Here is a 26,007-nt window from a genome sequence, read left to right as displayed (position 1 = left end):
GTCCCTCCAATGAACATCCAGGATTGATCTCCTTTAGAATGGACTGGTTGGATCTCCTTGCAGTATAAGGGACTCTCAAGAGTCTTCTCTAACACCACAGTTCAAAAGCATTGATTCTTCGGCGATCAGCTTTCTTCACAGTCCAACTCTCACATCCATACATGACCACGGGAAAAACCATTGCCTTGACTAGACGGACCTTGGTTGGCAAAGTAATGTCTCTGCTTTTTAATATACTATCAAGGTTGGTCATAACTTTCCTTCCAAGGAGCAAGCGTCTGTTAATTTCATGGCTGCAATCCCTACTACAATGTAAATGCTCTGTAAATAGTTGCCAGCCCATGAAAAATTTAAATTTTGCTTTTTGGAACTTTCTGAAAATTTTTTCTAGTATTTTCAACCTATGGTTGACTGAACCCTCAGATGTAGAACCTGTGAATACAGAGGGTCCATGGGTTTATCTAGCCTTCCAAACCTCTGTAGTGGGTTCCAGCAAGAGAGATGGAATTTATGAGTGATTGTTGGTTTAGCTTCCAGCTTCGTTCTAATCTACACAGCAAAGTTATGTTTGAATTATCTGTAGAAGTATTAGGGACTTCCCTCATGGCTCAGATGGTAAAGAATCAGCCCACAATGGGCTTATGTTTTATCATAAGCAGAAGAGGAATTCAGAGGCCACACATGGTTTTATTATTCCCTGAAATGGTTAAGACAGCTCAAGATGTGTCACCTTGACAAAATCTGAGGGCGTGAGTCACGTTTTCCCTTTCTAATGCTAAGTTCTTTCTGATTACCCTGTTGCCGTTCGGAAGCATGACTACACTTAAGCCTCTTCCTGGGTAATGGGGCTTTGGCACAGTTATATATGAACAATCTGGGATTTCTGGCAACTCATCAACTACCTCTCACATTAACAACATATTGAAAAGCATCAGGTAAAGCCTGTACAGTCCTATCTTCTCAAAACTTGGACAGATTTTACTTTTACACTAGGGGGTGCATATTGCCCTCTTTGGAAGGAGCAAAAAGCAGGAACGTTAATTCGGAAACATGACATCATTTCCCAAAGTATGTTGAATGGAACTAAAAATAGAAGTCAAGCTACTGCATTTACCCTGGCACGAAGAGAAGGGAAGTTTTTGTCACTTGTCTGGCTGATTGGTTATGAACGTGGTTGCTGGATAAGCCGTGCCTGGGCCACTGGCCTCTCTGGCTGAACACTGGGTCCTCTGTGTAAGGATCACTCTGTGTGAGGCCTCGATGGTGGAGTGTGGGGTCTGTGAGCTTAGGGAGCAGACACACATGGGCTAAGCCAGCTGACAGGTGGGCACGAGGCTTGCTCGCAGCCGTGGAGCCCTGTGAGGCATCAGGCTTCCGGAATCTGAAGGAAGAGTGGACGTCGGAGGAGGAAGAAGGACACAGGCAAAGGCCACATGAGAGAGCAGGGGAGCTGATCTGATGGGGCTGGAGCAGAGCCCAGAAGGGGAGGGGGGAGGCGGGGAGGCACATTGGTGAGGTGGGGGGCGTAGATGAGTGTGCAAAGCAGAACTCGCATGTTTTCCTAAGGAGTCTGTATTTCATCTTGTTCACGTATGTGTTTGCGGGCAAAGATATCAGTTCCGACCACTCTGGAAAAGGCCCAGAGCATCTTAAGAAGACAGTTAAATAGATAAACCACTGGACCCACCAGGAAAATCACGGGAGCCACGTTCACAGGTGTTTGAGCCCAAAGGGGTTCTACACACAGTGTGCAGGGAATGCTTTTGCTTTACATCAACTACAATGTTGTTATTATGTTAGATATAATTCACATATCATGAAACTCCCCATTTTTAAAGGGTTTTTAGGATGTTCGCCAGCAGTGAAGTCTGCCCAGGGCAGAGGACAGGTGCTGGGCACCCTGGGAACGCCTGGAGAGAAAGCCTGTGCGACCAGCAAACCTCACCCAAGACAGTGGACTCTCCGTGCTCCTTCAAGGTCAGGCGATCTGATGGAAAGCAGAAACGGGAGAGCTTTATCAAACAGAGATGCTCAGGAACAGAGGGGTAAGAAGAGAGAGGGTGAACTCACTCCCCTGCCAGAGCCATGGGACTCAGGACCACCCAGCCAAGGAGGAATAGCCCACCCTCTTCCTCTCTTGTCTCAGGGCTTTGCCCTGTGTGGGGTCAATCGCAGCTGACTATTTGGGGGACAGGGAGAGAGCAGACCCCTACCTGCTCCCTTCAAAGGCCAGCAGCCTTTGACCACCTGCCCTAGTGTGGGGTGCTGATGGCTTCAGTGAGGAGAAAGCTGACCTTTGCATGAGGGTTGAAGGTTGAAATTTTATATAATGATTTTGGCTGGATTTATTCCAATTATAGAAGTGAAATCATGTTGTATAACTTAAAGAAACCTCAGAACTGTGGTTATGTTAGAGTGAGCAGAAAAACCATAGAATCTGCCCCGATTCCCATCCCAAGGTAGAGAAAGGTGACGGGCACAAAACATTACCCCTAATCCTTCAGAAAATGTGCCTTGATGTGTTAGTACTCAGGCTTATGCTGAGTTATGCTGTTTTCTAACACCTCTAAAGTATGTGTTAGTTACTCAGTTGTATCCGACTGTTTGCGATCCCATACCCTGTAGCCCACCAGGCTCCTCTGTTCATGGAATTCTCCAGGCAAGAATACTGGAGTGGGTTGCATGCCCTTCTACAGGTGATATTCCCAGCTGAGGGATAGGACCTGGGTCTCCCCTATTGTGGGCTGATTCTTTACCATCTGAGCCATGAGGGAAGTCCCTAATACTTCTACAGATAATTCAAACATAACTTTGCTGTGTAGATTAGAACGAAGCTGGAAGCTAAACCAACAATCACTCATAAATTCCATCTCTCTTGCTGGAACCCACTACAGAGGTTTGGAAGGCTAGATAAACCCATGGACCCTCTGTATTCACAGGTTCTACATCTGAGGTTCAGTCAACCATAGGTTGAAAATACTAGAAAAAATTTTCAGAAAGTTCCAAAAAGCAAAATTTAAATTTTTCATGGGCTGGCAACTATTTACAGAGCATTTACATTGTAGTAGGGATTGCAGCCATGAAATTAACAGACGCTTGCTCCTTGGAAGGAAAGTTATGACCAACCTTGATAGTATATTAAAAAGCAGAGACATTACTTTGCCAACCAAGGTCCGTCTAGTCAAGGCAATGGTTTTTCCTGTGGTCATGTATGGATGTGAGAGTTGGACTGTGAAGAAAGCTGATCGCCGAAGAATCAATGCTTTTGAACTGTGGTGCTGGAGAAGACTCTTGAGAGTCCCTTATACTGCAAGGAGATCCAACCAGTCCATTCTAAAGGAGATCAATCCTGGATGTTCATTGGAGGGACTGATGCTAAAGCTGAAACTGCAATACTTTGGCCACCTCATGCGACGAGTTGACTCACTGGAAAAGACTCTGATGCTGGGAAAGGTTGGGGGCGGGAGGAGAAGGGGACGACGGAGAATGAGATGACTGGATGGCATCACCGACTCTGTGGACATGAGTTTGAGTGTACTCCGGGAGTTGGTGATGGACAGGGAGGCCTGGCATGCTGTGATTCATGGGGTCGCGGAGAGTCGGACATGACTGAGCGACTGAACTGAACTGAGTTATTATATATAACCTATATAGAATTTATGAGTGATTGTTGGTTCAGCCTAAAGCTTTGCTCTAATCTACATAGCAAAGTTATATTTGAATTATCTGTAGAAGTATTAGGGACATCCCTCATGGCTCAGATGGTAAACCTATAGATGATTTAAAGTACATAGAAGATGTGTGTAGGTTATATGTAGATATTATGTCCTTTTATACAAGGAACTTGAGCATCCAAGGATTTTGGAAACCATGGGGGTCCTGGAACCAATCCACCTCCATCCTGCCTCCCGTACCAGGGACAACTGTGTTCACTTTTCTTGCAGCTTCCTCACAGCTACGGGGTATCCATGTGATAAGAATTTTGGCCAATGAGAGAGAAACAGAAGTGTGCTTAGGAAATTCTACTTTTCCCATAAAACAGACAGGGTGGGAGTCTTCCCTTTTCCCTTCTTCCTTCATTGAATGTGGAAATGTTGAGCTGTATTAGCCATATTATGGGAAGGAGGGGAGGTCCCCACATCACTGGGGTGCTGATCTTGAAGAAGAGAAGCCTTCCTCTGTGCTGTGAGAAAAACAAACCCTTACCATTTTAGCTACTGCTAGTCAGGTAATCAGTTATTTGCAGCCAAAAGCATCTTGGACAGAACAAAAAACCAAAATAAAACCTTGCTGACTGATGTTAGGGATGGAGTGAATATCCATTTATATGCAGTCATTCATTTAACTCTAAATATCTGAGTAACATTTATTAATTCTAGGCCCTTAAGGTACATAGAGACACGTACTGCAATGAATAGAAATGAAATATGATTGGCACTATAGTACCGATGTGAATGTACAGCATGCAGGTTATACAGGATGAATCAGACTGAAGAGTGCAGGAAAGGTTCAGGAAGTAGTGATTCTAGGACTACAATTTAGGGATTATGAGAAAGAGAGGGTTGACTGGAGGATGCAGGCAGGTGGGACAATGCAGGTGGAGCCCATGGGGAAGGTCAGGCAGTGTGAAGTGACCGCATTTTGTAAACATTAGATTAACAGAGAGACTTGGACTATATAGAAAGCTGAGCACCAAAGAATGGATGCTTTTGAATTACGGTGTTGGAGAAGACTCGTGAGAGTCCCTTGAACTGCAAAGAAATCCAACCAGTCAGTCCTTAAGGAAATCAGTCCTGAATGTTCATTGGAAGGACTGATGCTGAAGCTGAAGCTCCAATACTTTGGCCACCTGATGCGAAGAGGTGACTCATTGGAAAAAACCCTGATGCTGGGAAAGATTGAAGGCGGGAGGAGATGGGGATGACAGAGGATGGGGTGGTTGAATGGCATCACTGATTCGATGGACATGAGTTTGAGCAAGCTCTGGGAGTTGGTGATGGACAGGGAGGCCTTGCATGCTGCAGTCCATGGGGTCAAAAAGAGTCAGACGTGACTGAGTGACTGAACTGACTGACTAGGTTAACACTGAACAGTGCTAGGGCTTTGCAGCTGCATTTCCTGTGTTCAAAATCAGGCTCTTCCATTCATAACTGTAGAAATATAAGTAAGATGTTTACTTTCATTTTCATTACCTGAAATTGAGGTCTTCATGTGCTTCACGGGGTGGCTTGGAAGACTGAATGAGCTGAATCACAGAAGGTTTTTAGTAGGTTCCTGGCACGTAGTGAATATTCCATGAATCCTGCATATTAAGTATCAGCTGATCTTGGACGCAGACTGTATCAGGGTTGGCAGGGTGGCCACAGAAGAATCTGAGAAGATTGACGGGGGCTTGCCATCAAAGGTCCGTCTAGTCAAGGCTATGGTTTTTCCCGTGGTCATGTATGGATGTGAGAGTTGGACTGTGAAGAAAGCTGATTGCCAAAGAATTGATGCTTTTGAACTGTGGTGCTGGAGAAGACTCTTGAGAGTCCCTTGGACTGCAAGGAGATCCAACCAGTCCATTCTAAAGGAGATCAATCCTGGGTGTTCATTGGAAGGACTGATGCTAAAGCTGAAACTCCAATACTTTGGCCACCTCATGCGAAGAGTTGACTCACTGGAAAAGACTCTGATGCTGGGAGGGATTGGGGGTGGGAGGAGACTGTGACGACAGAGAATGAGATGGCTGGATGGCATCACCGACTCGATGGACATGAGTTTGAGTGAACTCTAGGAGTTGGTGATGGACAGGGAGGCCTGGTGTGCTGTGATTCATGGGGTCGCAAAGAGTAGGACATGACTGAGCAACTGAACTGAACTGAATTGAAACTGTGATGAGTCTTATATGCCACACTGGATAGTTTTGACGATTGATCCTACAGATCCCTGGAGGTTTTGGAGCAAAGAACTAAGTCAAGAGTGGCCTCCTTGTTGTCAAGTGGGGGCACTTCAGCAACTTGTCACTCTTGATTCCCTTCTTGAAGCATTTTACTTAATCTCACAGAGACCAGTTTTTCTTGGTTTTGTTCTTAAGTCTTTTCTTCAGTCATCTTCAGCTCTGGTGCCTGAGGAGTCTTTGTAGAATGTAGTTATGATCACCTAACCTGATTAAAGTCTAAAGGGTGCTCCCTATGTCCTTCCTGTCACTTCATATGTACATGGTGTAGAGGCTTCATGACCACATGGTTCTATTTTTTTTTATGCCCTGCATGACTTTTACCCTCTGACCCTTTCGAAGGCAACTGTAGAAGCTCCTCAGCTTTATTGCTATTTTTATTCCATGATTTGTGGTCCTGTTTCCTTTCCTTTAGACACCGTCTTCCTTTCTCTGCTTGGCTTATGGTTTTACTCATCCTTTAGGACTTCACTGAACTGTGTGCCCACAATATCGTCATCTTTCTGTTTCCAAGTTAAATAGTCTTGTGCTGACTCATGAAACAAGGGAATAATGATTTGTTACACTTTTGTCTTTTTATAACTGGCCAACATTCTGCAGAAGGAACCAATTAATTGTTTCCCCTGAATCAAAGACACGCAATCGGGAACATTCCACTTCATAAACTCATGCAGCAATTGTTTCAGGGGAAGTTAACCTCAGCCTGGAGCTATGCTTCCAAACTGCAGTGTGAGGCTGAGAATGGACCACAATAAAAGTTTAGGAATTTTTACACTGGATTGGACTTTTTTTTTTTTTTAAGATTCATTTATTTATGGGCTTTCCTAGTAGCTCACTGGTAAAGAATCTGCCAATGCAGGAGATGCAGATTTGATCACTGGGTTGGTAGGATCTCCTGGAGAAGGAAATGGCAACCCACTCCATTATTCTTGCCAGGAGAACCCCAAAGACAGAGGAGCCTGGCGGGCTACAGTCTATGGGGTTATGAAGAGTAGGACACGACTCAGCGACTAAACAGCAAAAAAATGGCTGCACTCTTCGTTGCTTGCAGTGAGCAGGGGGCTAGTCTTCGTTGCTGTGTGAGGGCTTCTCATCACAGTGGCTTCTGTTGTTGCAGGACACAGGCTCTTCGCATGCAGGCTTCAGTATTTGTGGCACTTGGGCTCAATAGTTGTGGCTCACAGACTCTAGAGCACACACTCAGTGGTTGGGTGCACGGCTTAGTTGCTCTGCAGCATGTGGGGTCTTCCCAGACCAGGGATCAAGCCCAGATCCCCTGCATTGGCAGGTAGATTTTTTTATCACTGAGCCACCAGGGAAGCCCTGGACTGGTGTTTTTTGATGATGACCCTTGGTAGGATTTTCAGTTACTAAAATGAATCCACGGTTGGCAGGGACTGGGAGATTTTCATCACCTAAGAGTGATGTGGAAGCTGGGGCCCGTTTTGTGCCAGGTGTGTCATCCAGGGAAAGAGAAAGGAAGCACCAGGGCAAGTTAAAACAGGTGTCATGAGAAGGAATATTGCTTTCTGTGTCCTGCAGAGTCCAACATGTGTGATCAAACAGCTTTATCTGCCCATCTCCACAACTCAGACCACCCTCAGGCTCAGAGGGTGGTCCCAAGATCCCCCTTCCTTATTGACTTGGACTTACCCTGAAAGGAAGGACTGAAAGTTCTGGTTTCTTGTTGTTCTGCATTTGATGAAAGCATTAAGGCTCAGCTTAACATTTTCTAAGTCTTCCCTGGTGGCTCAGCTGGTAAAGAATCCGCCCCATAATGTGGGAGACCCCAGTACAATTCCTGGGTCCAGAAGATCCCCTGGAGAAGGGAAAGGCCACCCACTCCAGTATTCTGGCCTAGAGAATTCCATGGACTATACAGTCCATGGGGTCACAAAGAGTCGGACACGACTGAGTGACTTTCACACTTCTCTAACATTTCCTAGGATATATTTTTCAAATTTCCTTCTTATCATACATAGTGGTGATGTTTCATGAACAGATATTCATTGAAGTTGGTACACTTTTGAAAAATTAAAATACCCATGTAAGTATTCATTGGGTTAAGTAGCCTAAGATAGTTCTTCGCAATGGAAAGTCAGGAAATTATTAGCAATGAGGTTTACACCATGATAAGAATACTGAAAAATACTATTTGTCCATGGTGTAATTACTATCATATTAAAAACCCTTACATTTATGTCAGTGTGTAAAATCGTTAGCATTTGTGTGGGCATTCGAATTATGAATAATGTTTGAGTTTCCACTTCTATGTTCCAGATATTTACTCATTCCTTCTCTTCTCCCTCCCTCTCCCGGTCCTTCCTTCCTTTCTCTGTATTTACTGAGCACCTGTTCTGTGTGATGACCTCTTCCAGGCCCCGTGAAGCCATCAGTAAAAGGACACAGTAATTGCAAACCTGTGTTTGTGTTGGGTGGGACATAGATCAGAGAGAGAACCGGGAGAGGGAAAAGAATCAGACGACACTGAATGCAGGTAAAAGGGAGGCAGTGCCAGCTGCCCCAGTTCTCTGTCCCCCTTTGTAGGTTCTTTATGCATAAGGTCATCTCCCTGTGCTTTACCCAGGCATCTGCTTGCTGGGTCTTCTGAGGTACGCGTTCTCCAACCACCCTAGTGCCTCTCCTGTCCTGTCCTGTCCTGCCCTGAGGCCCTCCCCTCACTTAAAAAGAACAGACTGACCTCGTGATGTGGATTTATATAGTTTGTCCACTTGTTTATTGTTTTCCTTCCTCAAAACGTCAGCATGAGATAGGGACTATGTTTCGCTCATTGCTGTATTCTTGCCATTTAGAAATGTCTGTGGGCTTCCCAGGTGGTGCTACTGGTAAAGAACCCTCCTGCCAATACAGGAGATGCAAGAGATAGGGGTTTGATCCCTGGTTGAGGAAAATGGCCTGGAGTAGGAAATGGCAATCCATCCCAGTATTCTTGCCTGCAGAATCCCATGGACAGAGGAGCCTGGAGGGTTACAATCCATGGGGTCGCAGAGTCAGACGCGACTGCAGTCAGATCTAACACTTTGATCTAGTTCACAGGAGAGGTTGAATAAATACTCACTGTTTCAATGAATGATTCCTTACCATATATCCTTAGCTTTGACACCTTGCTGAGTTCCAGATGTGCATTCCCATGCTGACTAATCCTTTAACGTGTATTTCAAGCATACTATGAACCCCAGATATTCAGAGCTTTTTGTGATCAGCCTCCTTCCCCAGCCAAATCTGCTTTGCTGACCTCTCCCTTCAGGTCATTTCTCTGTCTCTCAAGTCTTCACTGTGCATCTATATCCTTCTGTCACCACATCCTGTTTGCCTGGCTCCCTAGGAGACGCTTAAGAAAATCAGGGACCGGGGGGGTTATCAAAGGATTGAGGGGTGAAGGATTTGTCCTGGGGCTGTGCATGCTGTGACACTTTAGCGGAGGAGTGAGAGCTCACATTCTACTTGTTGATACTCTTTTAAAGAAATTTATTTTATTTTATATTGTAGTATTCCCTGGTAGCTCAGATGGTAAAGAATCTGCCTGCAATGCACGAGACCCCGGTTTGATTCCTGGATGGGGACGATCCCCTGGAGAAGGAAGTGGCAACCCACTCCAGTATTCTTGCCTGGAAAATCCCATGGACAGAGGAGCCTGGTGGGGTACAGTCCATGGGGTCACAAAAAGTTGGACATGACTGAGCAACTAAGCACAAATAGTTGATTAACAGTGTTGGGTTAGTTTCAGGTGTACAGAAAAGTGAATCAGTTATATATATATATGTATCTATTCTTTTAAAAATGCTCATTTAGGTTATTGCAGAGTATTGAGCAGAGTTCCCCATGCTATACAGTAGGTCCTTTTCGGTTATCTATTTTAAATATAGCAGTGTGTACATATTCATCCCAAACTCCAATCTATCTTTCCCCTTTACCATTCTACCCTGGTAATCATAAGTTACTTCTCTAAGACCTATTTCTGTTTCTGTTCATTTGTTTCAGGATTCTGCATATAAGCTATAGAATATGATACTAGTCTCACTCTGATACACTTGCTTGTATCATCTTGTCTGATTGAAGAAGTGAATATTTGTCCATTAGAGTTTTCTGACCTGATCTTTATATTTCATTAGCCTGTCTCCCTCTGATTGATTGAATAAGTTTACTTTCCAAGCAGAGAAAGACCTGAATGATTTACAGCAACTTCACTTTTAAATATGGTTGGAAGGAAGGGATGGAACAGCTGTAGGGGTGTTTTGTATCTTTATTACTGATAATGAGTTCTGAGTAATATTTCTTGTGTGTGGGGGGAAGAAGTATAATTGAAAACCAGTAATTAATACCATTTTTGGAGTCAACACGAAAATTTAATTCTACCAAGGTATTTAAACAAGAAGCACACACGTTTACCTGTTCACGACAGTCTTTGAGCTGCCTTAGTAGATGTTGCCTTTTTTTTTTTTTTTTTTTGCAACGTGTCTCATCCACACCTAGGAGAAGTTAGCCCGAAGAAAGGACATGTTCTGAAGGGTCATCAAGCCACATACACTTTCAAATGGCAAGGCCACGTTGGTCACTCGGGGGCGAGTCCATCGACTCAGAGCGTGCTTCTGATTTCAAGGAGCTTGCAGGTGCGATGGCTAACAGGTCACAACAACAGAAGACAATACTGCCGAGTTAAGTCCGCGTGCCTGCTCATCTATCGCTTTCTGGCTGGCAGTCCAGCAGGAAACTGAATCGATCGATCGTGCTTTTGTGCCTTAAAAGCAAACAGGAAACGAAAGCGCGGAGGCACGGTTCTGCGGCCGCCTCTTCCCTCGCTGGTGCCCGAGAGGCCCCCGCAGATCTCATCCGGAGATACCTCCAGACACTCACAAGTTCCTAGGGTTGAAGAAGACGGAGGCCCTTTAAAGGGCTAGTTCTGCATGCACCGGCTCTTTGGAACTCGGTCACAGAAAACACACATCTTCTCTAATCCGTGTGGGGGTTGTCCGCGCGTTGAGCGGCCGCAGACGCGGGGAGGTCGGGGCGGGGGCGGGGCCTGAAGGAGGCGGGGCCAGCACCGACAAAAAAAAAAAGAACCCGGGGGGCGGGGCTTGGGGCGGGGCCAGCAGCTACTCACCGGGAGGGGCGGGGCCTCGCGGGGCTTGAGAGAGGGGCGGGGCCAGCGGAGTCTGAAGTAATAGGACAGGCCGGGTGGGCGGGGCGAGTCCTGACGGGCGGGTGAGGCCTGGTGGGCCCAGGGGTTTCTCAAGAAAAGGTGAGGAAGGGGCAGGACCTGGAGGGCGGGGCGGGGCCAGCCCGCCAAGTCCTGACGCGCAGGCCGGGCGTCTCCTCAGCTAACGGTCCTGGCGGGCGCGTACCCGCGGGCGGTGCCTCCTGGGCCCCTCCCTGGCCGCGGCTTCCTCCCGTGGCTCCCGGTCGGCGGGCGGGGCCGGGCCGGGCGTCGCGGGCGGCGGGGAGCATGGCGAGGGCGCGGTGGCTACGGTCGTGAGGATGCGCCATGGGCGACAGGTGAGCGCGCGTCGGCGGGGGCCGCGGCCCCCCGTGGCTCCCGCTGAGGCCTTTCCTTCGCGCAGGTGGCTGCGGGTGACCGTGCTGCCCGGCTGCGCGGGCTGCAGGACCCTGGCGGTGCCCGCGTCCTGGACGGTGCGCGACGTGAAGCGGCGCCTCGCGGCCGAGACCGGCTTCCCCGCGTCGGAGCAGAGGCTGTGGTTCGGCGGCCGGCAGGTAGGGCGGGGACGGGTCCTGGGGTGGGGCCGGGGACCGGGCAGGGGCCTTGGGGACGGGGTTCGGGGATGGGGAGCGGGGATCGGGGGCCCGGGGGACGGGGATCGGGAATGGGGGGCGACAGGGGATGAGGGGGCCTGGGATGGGGGAGCCAGGGATGGGGTGCCTGGGGACGGGTATCGGGGATAGGGGGGACCAGGGACGGGGATCGGGGATCGGGGGGCCCGGGGAGGGGCCCTGGGACGACGGAGTTTGAGGGCGAGGATCAGGGGCGGAGGTGGAGGACTGGGGTCTGGGGGCGAGAGGCCAGGGACAGGGGCCCCGCACTCCTGCCCGCCTGGAAGTCATCCTTCTCTGAGAATAGGGATCAGATGAGGTGGATGTGTGTCTGTCACTGCTCAGATTTCTGTCGATTTGCCTTTTCAGCACTGTATCCCCTTCTCCCTTTTTGTCTGAATCTTCACTTCCTGAAATTAAGATACTTTTTTGATGTGCCATATAGCAAGAGAGTTTTTTTTTTTTGGTTTGCTTATTCGGAGCCATCACCACTGAAGTGACTTCATCATTACTCATATTTTTCTGATTTTGTTATGCATTTGACTGGAATCTTGGTCAGTACCTTAGCCTTTTATGTTTTAGAAGTTTCCCCCATCTTTGAAGCACAGAAATTTAGGGCTGAGAAAGTCGTCAGGCATACTCTAACATGTAAGCCGTTATTTTGAGGAGTAAATTTATATGAAAACTTGTAAGATACAAATGAATGACTTAATCAGAACTTTGGAAAACAGGAGTATTTCATGTCATATATAACCTTTAAGACTGGTGGAATTACTGCAGTTTTCTTAAAGGAGGTGTTAAATGGAGACATTTTACTAAAAATTAACTTATTATTTTATCCTCGTAAACATCTTCACTTTTTAAGAGTTGAACCAGATACACAGGACTGCTTGAGTACCCAGGATGGCATTTCAAGTACTGGATTTCTTTACTGTTAATACCAGTACAGACATCGGCGACATGCTTGGTGCCTGTGATTTTTAATCTCGCAGTGTAATTCTGGCCTTCAGGGTGACTGGTGCACTCTCCCGTCTCTTGCCTGCTTAAACATGTTTCAGGTTAGCCTGTTATGTTCCTCCAGGGATCATTCCTTCTACTGCTTGGTCCCCAGGGTGTTTGGCAGTGGTCAATGACTGGATCAGGGCTCTGGACAGGACGGAGGAGAAAAGCTCCTTGGCCTTACCTCTCTCTCTGCATCTACCCCCATCTCTTGACCTTCCTGCACATCCTCTCCTGGTCCTGTACCTACCTCTTTGGTTGCTCCTGTGGATTTGCTTTGTCTTCTTATCCCCTAGGTATGGTCATACACAAAGAGGCAGTTGTGGCTCAGTCTTGCCATTGGTAGGGTTTCTGGATGCACCCATCCAGAGACCCATAGGGTCTCTGCAGAACACCCATGCAGGGTGGTAGGCGTGGGTGTGGTGTGCATAGTGGTCGGATTGAGTGGGTGGGTGTGGAAAGTCTAGGTAGGAACCTTGTGCTCATGTAAGTGGTGAGCTTCCAGACCTGTGCTGTAGAGTTGAAACCCAAAGGAAAGGATACATGGGGGGCTTAGTGAAAGACAGGGTTCAGTTCAGTTCAGTCGCTCAGTCGTGTCCGACTCTCTGCGACCCCATGAACCACAGCACGCCAGGCCTCCCTGTCCATCACCAACTCCCGGAGTTCACTCAAACTCATGTCCACAGAGTCGGTGATGCCATCCAGCCATCTCATTCTCTGTCGTCCCCTTCTCCTTCCGCCCTCAACCTTTCCCAGCATCAGAATCTTTTCCAGTGAGTCAACTCGCCGCATGAGGTGGCCGAAGTATTGCAATTTCAGCTTTAGCATCAGTCCTTCCAATGAAAGACAGGGTTGTGTGGTACCAAATGGCTGTGTGTATTTGTGCAAACAATGGGAGAAGTGGTGGGTGAATGTTGGATGTAGAATAAAGGGGAAGGCCTTGCCAAGGATGTTCACAAGCCTTGAGCAGGACAGGAGGATAATGCTCAGCTGGCAGAGATGAGCAGGTTGGGGGTGGGGGTGACCCGGGTTTCAGTTTGCTTTTATGTGTGTTTGAGCTTGTGCAGGGCTTAAGCAGCTAGGACAGCACATGGAAGGGGGGTGACCTAGATCCTGTTTCTGTATTACCAGCAGGTAACAGGGGCCAAATTAAGTAACATGGTAGACTCTGTTTTCCTATTCTGGTAGCAGTGGAATAAAATGAATTCTAACCAGTTGTACTGGTCATGGGGTTTTCAAGGCAAGAATACCGAAGTGGTTTGCCATTCCCTTTTCCACTGGACCACGTTTTGTCAGAACTCTCAACCATGACCCATCCATCTTGGGTGGCTCTACATGGCATGGCTCATAGTTTCATTGAGTTGGACAAGGCTGTGGTCCATGTGATCCGATTGTTTAGTTTCCTGTGATTGTGGTTTTCATTCTGTCTGCCCTCTGATGGAGAAGGATAAGAGGCTTATGGAAGCTTCCTGATGGAAGAGACAGACTGAGGGGGAAACTGGGGTCTTGTTCTGATGCAGGGCCATGCTCAGTAAATCTTTTTCAATTTTCTGTTGATGGGCGGGGCTGTATTCCCTCCCTGTTGTTTGACATGAGGCCAAACTATGGTGGAGGTAATGAAGATAATGGCGACCTCCTTCAAAAGGTCCCTGCATGCACTGCTACACTCAGTGCCCCCAGCCCTGCAGCAGGCCACTGCCGACCCACGCCTCCGCCAGAGACTCCTGGACATTCATGGGCAAGTCTGGGTCAGTCTCTTGTGGGGTCACTGCTCCTTTCTCCTGGGTCCTGGTGCACATAAGGTTCTGTTTATGCCCACCAAGAGTTTGTTTCCCAGTCCTGTATAAGTTCTGGCAGCTCTATGGTGGGGTTAACAGAGACCTCCTCCAAGAGGGCTATGCCATACTCAAGTCTGCTGCACCCAGAGCCCCTGCCCCTGCGGCAGTCCGCTGCTGACCCACACCACCGCAGGAGACGCTCAAACACAGTTCTGGCTCAGTCTCTGTGGGTCTCTGGGTCCTGGTGCGCACAAGGTTTGTTTGAGCCTCTGAGCGTCTCTGGTGGGTAAGGGGTTTGATTCTAAACGCGATTTCACTCCTCCTACCATCTTGCTGGGGCTTCTCTGCCCTTCAGAAGCAGAAGATATTAAAAAGATGTGACAAGAATACACAGAAGAACTATACGAAAAAGATCTTCATGACCCAGATAATCCTGATGGTGTGATCACCAACCTAGAGCCAGACATCCTGGACTGCAAAGTCAAGTGGGCCTTAGGAAGCATCACTATGAACAAAGCTAGTGGAGGTGATGGAATTCCAGTTGAGCTATTTCAGATCCTAAGAGAATGATGCTGTGAACCTGCTGCACTCAATATGCCAGCAAATTTGGAAAACTCAGCAGTGGCCACAGGACTGGAAAAGGTCAATTTTCATTCCAGTCCCAAAGAACGGCAATGCCAAAGAATGTTCAAACTACTGCACAATTGCACTCATCTAACATGCTGGCAAAGTAATGCCCAAAATCCTCCTGGCTTCATCAGTACGTGAACTGTGACTTCCAGATGTTCAAACTGGATTTAGAAAAGGCAAAGTAGCCAGAGATAAAATTGCCAATATCTACTGGATCATTGAAAAACCAAGAGAGTTCCAGAAAAACATCTACTTATGCTTTATTGACTATGCCAAAGCCTTTGACTGTGTGGACCACAGCAAACTCTGGAAAATTCTTCAAGAGATGGGAATACCAGACCACGTGACCTGCCTCTTGAGAAATCTTTATGCAGGTCAAGAAGCAACAGTTAGAACTTGACAAGGAACAACAGACTGGTTCCAAAGTGGGAAAGGAGTATGTCAAGGCTGTATATTGTCACCCTGCTTATTTAACTTATATGCAAAGTACATCATGAGAAATGCTGAGCTGGATGAAGCACAAGCTGGAATCAAGATTGCCGGGAGAAATATCAATAACCTCAGATATGCAGATGACACCACCCTTATGGCAGAAAGCGAAGAAGAACTAAAGAGCCTTTTGGTGAAAGTGAAAGAGGAGAGTGAAAAAATTGGCTTAAAACTCAACATTCATAAAACTGCGATCATGGCATCTGGTCCTATCACTTCATGGTAAATAGATGGGGAAACAGTGACAGACTTTATTTTTGGGGGCTCCAAAATCACTGCAGATGGTGACTGCAACCATAAAATTAAAAGATACTTGCTCCTTGGAAGAAAAGTTATGATCAACCTAGACAGCGTATTAAAAAGCAGAGACAGTACTTTGCCAACAAAGGTCTATCTAGTCAAAGCTTTAGTTTTTCCAGTAGTCATGTATGGATGTGAGATTTGGACTATAAAGAAAGCTGAGTGCCGAAGAATTGATGCTGTTCAACTGTGGTGTTGGAGAAGACTCTTGAGAGTCCCTTGGACTGCAAGGAGCTTCAGCCACTCCATCCTAAAGGAAATCAGTCCTGAATATTCATTGGAAGGACTGATGCTGAAGCTGAAACTCCAATACTTTGGCCACATGATGTGAAGAACTGACTCATTGGAAAAGGCCCTGATGCTGGGAAAGATTGAAGGCAGGAGGAAAAGGGGATGACAGAGGATGAAGTAGTTGGTTGGCATCACTGACTCAATGCACTTGAGCTTGAGTAAACTCCAGGAGTTGGTGATGGACGGGGAGGCCTGGCATGCTGTAGTCCATGGGGTCGCAAAGAGTTGGACATGACTGAATGACTGAACTGAACTGAAAACCAGGTCTAAGGTCTCTGCTGTGTAACAGTCTAGGGCATGGTGGTCCACAGACAGCTGTGGATCTGGTCCTGAAGCTCAAGGGCTAGAGGTCAGGGCTGGGATCATGAGTTTAGGAAGCACTTGCAGTGCCTTTCTCCTTTTGCATCTTGGTAAGCTCACTGGGGACATGATTAATGTTTGCTGGGCAGTTGACTGTGTTCCGCACACTGCTCTGCTTGTGACTTTGCCCATGTCATCTTGTTTACTGCGCAGGACAGCCAGCCTCATGAGAGTTGTGACTGGTCCGTCCTGCAGAAGAGTAAAACTTAAGAGTCAGAGAGATGAAGGATCCAATCAGGATTCATACCCACGTTGTCTGATTCCAAAGTCCATACCAGAAAGAACCTGTCAGGCTGTCAATTGGGAATAAATGAAAGTTAAATGTAAGGTTCTTTAAAACAAAGAGGAACTTAAACTAGTAAAGGTGATCTTTGAACTCAAGTCTGGAGCTCTCCCAGAAAACAATCAGAGGGTGTAATTCTCTCCTGATGCAGAAGACAGGCTGTGACTTCTATTGAACTGGTGACCTTAGTGATGCCAACATGTGCCGTCAAGAAGGGTCTCTTTTACATAAGTGAATCTTTCATAAAGGTGGATTTCTTTTCCTCTTTATCCAGTGCTGCTCAGAACTTTTTAGATTTGAATTATTGGTGGGAATTCTAAATATTTCATGGTATGCAATATCGGGGACCTGCCTCTATATGACCCAGGGTATCCTCGGGATGAACGGCGTCGGCGTCAGAGAGAGAGAGAGAGAGAAAGAGAGAGAGACAGGGGCTGATGATTCCTTGGTTTACGCTGGAAACCAATAAAACCCCAGCACGGGGCTTGCTCTGTTTACGTAGGCCGCAGGCGCCCTCTCGAATCACTGGAGGCACCCCACCAGGGCACCCCCTCGAGTGGGTCTTAGAAGCCCAGGCAGATAAGTAAACTCAGAGGGCCCAGCGCTCCAAGGATCTCAACCAGAAAAAGAATAGAGAAAAGGATGGAAAAAGAGAAAGAACGACACGGGGAGACCAAGCTTCAGTGAGCAAGGCCCAAAACTTTATTTTCCAGTGCTGCTTTTATACCCTAAGTTATGCGCATAAGAAACAGAGAAAGGGAGGTATAGAGTCACGCCAAAATCGCGTGGGGTCAGCAGTCTTGACCCTTATCAGGATCAGGGCTTATTTTTGTGTGTCTTGTGATAAAAGTTTTAGGTGGTTTACATCCTCTTCTGGCCAGGGGCCTGCTAACAGTTTATGGCCCTCTCTCCTAACAATAGGTTAGTTAGCAAGTAAAAGGCTTCTATTCTTTTAAGGTGACTTTCCTAGAGTCAGGTGCTAGACACATAACAAAGTTACATTCCTATAAGGCACCGGTGTAGTGAGCTGCAAGAAAGGAATTTATTAACTTAAGATCTGATGTGGTTAAATCAAAGGCTACTACTTATATTCTCTATATGTGATTAATATATTTCCAAGGATACAATAGATAGAGGAAACTGCAGCAAGCATTGATTCAACAATGAAATCTTTTCTAGTACTACTCTAATGATTTTAACTTCTTCAACAGATTCCTGTATTTTAGAATATTAGGCTTTCTGTCCTTGCATGGCTGGGAGGCTATAAACAGTCACACTCATAGTTGTAAGGGCCCGGACAAACTTGTCATGCAAGTTAGAAAGCTATCAGAGGGGCTTGGATTGGAACACTCCTATTAAGCCGAGGAGAACTTTTAAACTACAGCTCTGAATTAATGTTTTCAGAGAAAGGTGGTTGGGGGAAAGCCCCTGTAAGTATTAGAGGACTTGGTAAGAGGCGTAAGATAGTAAAGCAGTCAGACTCCAGTTTTCTTTGGGGTAGATGCTCAGGTAAGTCCAGGGGGTTCCTCGAGCCCTGATTAGCCTTTGCCCGTCAGGCCTCTTCCCCAATTGACCTTTGCCATGGGTAGGATTTCCCTCGCTGGCTCCCGGCAATGCAAGAAACTGGTTTTGTTTGGTTATGGACTTAGGAGTGGGCACTTACAATACTTGGTCCTCAGTCTTTCCAGGTCCCCTGCCATCCTCCTCCTCCTCCTTGTCTCTCTTGCTTTTCCTTGTCTGGAAGAGGGGTCTGTGCATTGTTCCCTCCACCTCCTGTCCTGTGAAGAGAGGGAAACTGCTCACTAGAGCTGTGTGTCTTCCTGACTCTTTCTCCTCCAGCCAAATCTGCTTGAACCTCAAACCGGGATGTGGGAAGTATTGTTACCTTTCATTTAGCTCATCAGAAACATGCCTATCAACCCTTGGATCTTGAGAGCCTCCTTGTGTTCTTGACAACTGAACAAAAGAAAAAGTGTTGGGAGATCCAGATGCAGTTAATATTATATTATTTGCTTCACAATTATTGTTTCATGGGAAATGAAAATGAGCATTGCTGAAGACTAGGGCTGACCTGATGGAGAAGGCAATGGCACCCCACTCCAGTACTCTTGCCTGGAAAATCCCATGGATGGAGGAGCCTAGTAGGCTGCAGTCCATGGGGTTGCTAAGAGTCGGACACGACTGAGCGACTTCACTTTCACTTTTCACTTTCATGCATTGGAGAAGGAAATGGCAACCCACTCCAGAGTTCTTGCCTGGAGAATCCCAGGGACAGGGGATCCTGGTGGGCTGCCGTCTATGGGGTTGCACAGAGTCAGACACAACTGAAGTGACTTAGCAGCAGCAGCAGCAGGGCTGACCTGAACAGAAGCCCAAATGTTCAAGTTATTTTGTAATCATTCTGTTCTAAAAACAAAATTCAAAGACTGAAATTGGCAACTTTTAAGGTTTCATTGCCTCTGGAGATGGATATGACCAGCTTTGCTTGGTTGAGTGACTTAAGGTCTCAAGAGAGAGGCCCAAGCAGAACCCCCAGATCTTGGCGGGCTCAGGAGGGAACGCAGGTACACTGCTGGGTTCTCTCTGCTGCTTGACTTCTCTTTGGGAGAATCACTGCCTGAGATAGGCCACTGATTACAATCTGCCAGAAGCATTCAGTGTTGGAGTCACACAGCCAGTCACGTCTGTTGTCACTAACAGGATTCTACACCATGTGTTTTTCTTTTTCAAGTCCTCCTTAAAACCTGGAGACATGGTCCTGTGTTACGACTTCTGCTTCCCTTCCTGCCATTCTTCTTTAAATGTACCTTAGCTAACTGAATTGGACTACTAATCCTTGGCTTATGCATAGCTCTCTTTTAGTCGTCAATTAATTATTAATAGAATGAACAGCCGTGAACCCATCACCCAACGGAAGCACTGGAACATTGTTAACAGTCTCTCTTGGCCTCAGTGCTTTTCTTCCATGGCTGGTGTCCCTGTCTCTTTATTTGTAATTATTTAAGGAAAAATCAGGTGGCTCTGTGGTAAAGAACCCACCTGCCGATGCAGGAGATGCAAGAGACGTTGGTTCAGTCCCTGGGTGGGAAAGATCCCCTGGAGGAGGAAACGGCAAGCCACTCCAGTATTCTTACCTAGAGAATCCCATGGACAGAGAAGCCTGGTGGGCCACAATCCACAGGGTCGCAAAGAGTCAGACATGATTGAGCAACTGACGCACGCACAGGAAGAGCCATTTAAAGTTTTAAATAAAATTTTTGCCTAAATTTTGTTCTCTGAAATATTCACTTCTCCAGAGCAACTTATTTCCTGATTAGAACACTTAACATTATTAAGTGAAACAGAATGAGGTAAATTTTTGAATTTATAGAAGTAGGAACTATATTGCTTTTCATACATTTTCTTTTTTTCAGTTATCTGACTGGATCAAGATTGGAGATCTGACCTCCCAGAACTGTCATCTTTTTGTAAACCTTCAATCAAAAGGCTTAAAAGGGGGAGGTATACCATTGACTTTACTAGGAGTCAATTCCATTTTTAATTGCATAAAGACAATGTTTTAAAAATGAAATGAAAGTACATACCATTGGGATGTGATGAGGGCATGTCAGGGCCAGAGGAGCACACTTGGGTGGAGTGAGCCTCCCCTGGGGTGAGTGGTCTGTGGGTTGGGCCCTGTGGGGCTTGGTGGGGGTGGGTCGTTGTACCAGAATGATGCAGATTAATTAAGACTGAGGTTTTGTCATCAGCACAGATTTCATTTTTGCTTATAGACATGTATTTTTTTCTGTGCATCTGGAAAATTACTTTCCCTCCCCTATTCTCCCTACATTTTGCTGTCCCCTTACTGAAGGTGACCTGGTTGGCCTGTCCTGAAAGTCTCCAGTTTAGGAGAGACGGAGGGCATGGGAACCGAGCAGCCACTGGGATGATGCCTGTGCCACATTTCAGAACAGTGAGAACAGTGGTTGATTTGAGAATATTAAGGATGACATGACAGGCACTTCCATCTCTGACTTCTTACTTAGCTGCAAAGGCTTCTCTGGTGGCTCAGCAGTAAAGAATCCGCCTGCAATTCATGAGACACAGGTTCAGTCCCTGGGCTGGGAAGATCCCCTGGAGAAGGAAATGGCAACCCACTGCAGTATTCTTGCCTGGAGAATCCCATGGACAGAGGAGCCTGGCGGGCTGCAGTCAATAGGGTTACAATGAGTCAGACATGACTTAGTGACAAAAACCACCTCCAAAGCACCCATAAAATAGCACCATTTATTTCATTTGCTTTGGAAAATAGCACCCCATGCTCTTTATTTTTGAGTTAATAATCTCATGTGACATTTAGGATATATTTTTTAGTGTTTTTTAAAACCCAAATTTGTAATTTAATTAAGAATCTTGAGATTTGATAAAATTGAGTCTACTCTACTTTGGACTGAAGCTGTGTAGTCAGGTAGGTTTTCATACCAGAGGGTTGCAGTGACGTGTATGAAGTCAGAACTTGCACAGCTTTACTGTCTCTAAGAACCAAATGGTATTCATCATTTGTAAAGGCTATTAATGATTTAATAACATTCAATCATGTTGAATGTGTTCTGTCTTTTAGGTCGATTTGGTCAAACAACGCCACCACTTGTGGACTTCCTCAAGGACATCTTGAGACGGTACCCAGAAGGAGGGCAGATTCTGAAGGTAGGGCAGGGTTGCATGCGTGTGCACCTCCATGCTCGTAACCGTGAGATGAGACAGATTACCAGGAAGTTCTGTTTGTGTTTGCATTTTAAAGCTTTGTCTAGATTTGAATGGCTGTATCTGTTTCCCTCTGCACCTGCCATGCAAACGCTGAACAGGACGGCTTGAGATGCAGTTGGCATGAATGTGTGAGGGTTCAGAGGCAAAGGGGCCCTTGTGTGCTGGAGTCAAGCAGTGTCGCTCTACAAATGCTTTTTTTGGGCAATTTTATATAATTACATATTGTAATTTTGTGAATTTTATGTAAAACATTGTGCAGGAGCATTGCAAATCAACCAGCTGACCAAATAAAATAATACTAAACCCGCATTCAGGGGTCATGAACCCATGCCTGCTTGACTTTTGGATTTAGAAGTTTGCTTTTTGGGTGAGTGTATTTAAAGGATAATTGTTTTAGTTTAGTATTTGTATTTATGATATATCCTTTTAGTTTGAATACACTCATTAAACAAACAAACCAAACAAGCAAACCTACAAAGACCGGCTCGTGATCCAGATAGTGGGTTTCCTTTACTTATGTGTAAATGCTTTTTACATATTCGAGGTGAATACAAGGTGGGCAGTAGATTACTGTTTTATTAAATATTACTCTTTCTGGTGTATTTCTAGGAATTAATTCAGAATGCAGAAGATGCAGGGGCCACAGAAGTTAAGTTCTTGTACGATGAGACTCAGTATGGAACACAGACTCTTTGGTCGAAAGACATGGCACAATATCAGGGTAAGAGTCAATCATTACTCAGGGGCACATTTTATTCTGTGTATTAACAGGTAATTTTGTGGTTTACAGTACAGCATTCAGTACACGGTCGCGTTACCACCTCCTTCACTTTTCTGCATATTTAACTCCACTTCTTCAGAAGTTTTCTCTGCTTTTCGTGGGCAAGTGTCTCTGCTAGTTGGTATTTTTACAGAACAGAAAAGAATAAAAATCTTAAAACTCAGAGTAACAAACAATGTAAATACATAAACCTCTTATTCTATTCAGTAAACTTGTGAGCCTTTTGTATCGTTAACAAGACAGAATGGCACCCTTTCCAAAGAAAACACTTCTCTGCATTTGGAAAGAAGTTAGAGGCTGTGGTTTTGTATCTTACTTTCTGCTGTGAGAGGTGCCCTTGGAGTATTTTGAAGGGAGGTGGGAAGAAATACTAAAGGAGAATATAGAGTAAGGAGAATGAAAGGAAAGACAGTAGGAAACCATAACTAATACAAGGACTCCTAAAGCCCTGTGCTGTGAAGTGCTGTGTTGAAAAGGGTATTCATCATTTGAAGAGCAGCTGTAAAGTCTACAGAACGCTTGTGAATGACTGTTTGTGGTGGAAAGTCATTGAGAAAAGGGAAGATCAAGTCAGACTTTCCTGGACATACTTCTTTAGAGAGGTGTAAATCATATATACTTTAAAAGATGTTTTATGATTTAGCAGGATAATCAACATTACTGTTAAATATTTAAATACTAAATATTTAGCATTTATGATAGCTCATATGTTTATTCTTGTGATATGGAAGTTGCATTTTTTTTTTATTCTATTAAGAGATGAGATGTAACACGTCAAGAGGTTTTCATTCTACTCCTGACTCCTGCCACCTTCGCTGATCTTGGGCAAGCTCAGTTTTACAGTGAGAGGATAAAACCAGTAGGTTTCCTGGTCCTGAGAGTCTGTGATATAAGCATTGTTGAAAGACACTTAGTGTAGATGTAATGGACTTCTGTCTAAGTCCTGATCCTGCTTGGGGCTGCCCGTGCTCCACGTCCATGGGTGCTGGTACCCAGTGTCAGCTCTGCCCCTCGAGTTCCTCCCTGGGCCTGAGTGGAGCCTGAGCCCAGCTGAGTGTCAGCCTACTCGTCCATGGACTGGCGAGGACACGACCGCCCCTAGTTACTCTGAGGGTCCCAGGAGCTCACGTGTGTCGCCATGCTCTCTGTCTGGCATCATTCTGCTGGTCAGAGTCTCCTGTAGAGCTGTAAATGGGAAGAGATCCTGGAGGTGTTTTGCTTCTCAGCTCTCTCATGTCTAGGAGTTTTTGTTTCCAGCCCAGACTTCACTTCATTTTTTAAAAAATATGTGAAATGATTATTTAGCTGAGTGAGTGATTTCACATTAGACAGATTTTTAAAACTTGAACATCCAGAAGGAGCTGGACATGATTGTGATCTCTTTGAAAGCGAAAGTTGCTCAGTCGTGTCTGACTCTGTGACCCCATGGACTATAGTGTTAGTTGCTCAGTTCCTGTCCGACTCTTTTCGACCCCATGGACTGTAGCCTACCAGGCTCCTTGGTCCGTGGGATTTTCCAGGCAAACGTTCTGGAGTGGCTTGCCATTTCCTTCTCCAGGGGATCTTCCTGACCCAGGGATCGAACCCAGGTCTCTAGCAGATGCTTTCCCCTCTGAGCCACCAGGGAAGCCCTGGTGATCTCTTTCCATTCCGTTCCGTTCAGTCGCTCAGTCATATCCGACTCTTTGCGACCCCGTGGACTGTAGCCTACCAGGCTTCTCCGTCCATGGGATTCTCCAGGCAAGAATACTGGAGTGGGTTACCATCTCCTTCTCCAGGGGATCTTCCCGACCCAGGGATCGAAGCCGGGTCTCCCGCATTGGAGGCAGATGCTTTAACCTCTGAGCCACCAGGGAAGCCCAACTAATGTCTATTGAGGGCATTCTGTGCTCATGGTGTGTGAGGGGTTTTTCTCATATTCAGACAAGAGTCATGTCTTGGCTGGTGTCATCTTGGGTTACAGTTTTTTCCCCTTTACGGACGCTTAGTGTTGTAAATGAGAACTCTTGAGTTCAACTTGTTTTTGTTTTTTTTATATAATGAGAAGACAGAAGATTCAGAATGTGTCTGATGAGAGAGAGCCAATGCAGAAAAATAAGAGATTTCCTCAGTTTCTCACTTTACTAAGGACTTCAAGGGTGTAGTTAATTAGGAGCTACGAGTGAAGGAAGGGCTGGGGCTCCCAGAAGCGGAGGGCTCCCAGAGCCCACCCACACCCTTCCTGCTGTGTGGGACACACCATGATCTCCACATAGTCGACCTTCCTGTAGTAACCTCATAGGCGTGGCTTTTTCATGTCTCTACTTTGACTTTTTTACAGATATTTTACAGTCTTGCCATTTTGGTAACATAGATTATGACTAACATCCCCATATCTGTGCTTGAATTCATAGGTGCGTGAAAAGCATTATTTTAACATGGTTTCCTTAGTCTTCTCAGTACATTTATAGGTAATTCCATTTACAAAAATATATAAGTAAATATGTTACTTAGGGTCAAGTTTTACAAAGTAGTACACTGTGATTAATTTTCTTGTTTGCGCTGTGTTTTGAGTATCTAAGCACTATAATTTTCCTTTTTGGATTTTGGGTCAGCAATACTATATTTCTTCTGCTGGTTATTTTCACCATTAATTTGTAATTTCTGTTTTTATTGTGAGAGCAACCAAACGGTGATACTGCATCAGTCACTGTTTTCAGTTCTTTCTGTCTTTTCATCAAATAAGCATTATTACATAGAGGAAGTTTGTGTAGGAGAAGTGAATGTCCAGGCTCCCTTCTTTCTCAGCCCCTGACTGTGCATCTTGACCCCCAGGACCCGCTCTCTACGTGTACAACAACGCGGTGTTCACCCCAGAGGACTGGCACGGCATTCAGGAAATAGCGCGGAGCAGGAAGAAGGACGACCCTTTGAAGGTTGGAAGATTTGGAATTGGCTTCAATTCTGTCTATCATATAACAGGTGTGGTATTTGGCTTTTCAGTCTTGAGATTCAAAGTTATTTAACCTCTGCCTTGTATATTATTGGGTAAACTTGAGAGACTATATTGAATGCCGATGAAATTTCAGTGTGTTTTGTGTTTTCTCTAGTTATCTTGGTAACCATATCAAATCTTCATCGTGTGATGCAAAAGTTAATGTCATCATTTCCAGTGGAATCAATGTAGTATAGTCAGTCATTTTATGTGAAGTTTGAGACTTTACATCAGCAATTGAAAGCCTATTATGTCAGCAGTTGAAAGCCCACACAAAATTTTTACTCTAAAAACTTTTGTACTGCAAATTTTTGAGTCAGGCAAACTGGTTTTCACAGATTTGCTTGTATATATTTTTAAATAACAGGAAGAAGGAAATATAATATCCAGTGGTATGTAACTGACACAGAGGAGAACTTTGAAACGATCTTGGTTTCTCACTTTCCCTATAGAAATTTTGCTCTTCTTAAACTTGAGTATTTCGATGATTACTTTGAAGTCATGTTTGGAATCTAGAAAGAATGTGAGTTTCTGATTCAGTTACACTAGGAAATACTTGTAATTTTTAGGGATGTTCTTCTGGAACCAGAGTTCTTAGTATTTACTGTGGTTTTGTGATAAAACTTTTTAATGAAATCAGCACCAGTT

The 26,007-nt window shown here is 45.6% G+C and overlaps 1 protein-coding gene across 3 annotated transcripts in view; it reads left to right on the top strand.

The window, feature by feature from the left end:
• Positions 1–26,007, top strand: part of SACS (sacsin molecular chaperone) — a 90,147-nt gene that overhangs the window by 35,601 nt on the left and 28,539 nt on the right. For 2 of the 3 annotated variants that reach the window (XM_088842687.1, XM_055426384.2), the window contains exons 3-7: positions 11,518–11,668; positions 20,269–20,356; positions 21,459–21,544; positions 22,214–22,325; positions 25,200–25,346. In XM_088842687.1, coding sequence (XP_088698813.1) covers positions 11,518–11,668; positions 20,269–20,356; positions 21,459–21,544; positions 22,214–22,325; positions 25,200–25,346 — 584 coding nt within the window. Of the gene's footprint in view, positions 1–11,271; positions 11,453–11,517; positions 11,669–20,268; positions 20,357–21,458; positions 21,545–22,213; positions 22,326–25,199; positions 25,347–26,007 lie in introns of those variants that run through there. The other variant, XM_055426385.2, reaches the window with a different exon arrangement.

Source organism: Moschus berezovskii, chromosome 13 (genome assembly GCF_049115385.1).
Source record: "Moschus berezovskii isolate FMDL1 chromosome 13, NW_MosBer_1.0, whole genome shotgun sequence".
NCBI lineage: Eukaryota > Metazoa > Chordata > Mammalia > Artiodactyla > Moschidae > Moschus > Moschus berezovskii.
Note: the sequence above shows the minus strand (reverse complement) of the source record. Positions and strands in the feature narration are given on the sequence as shown.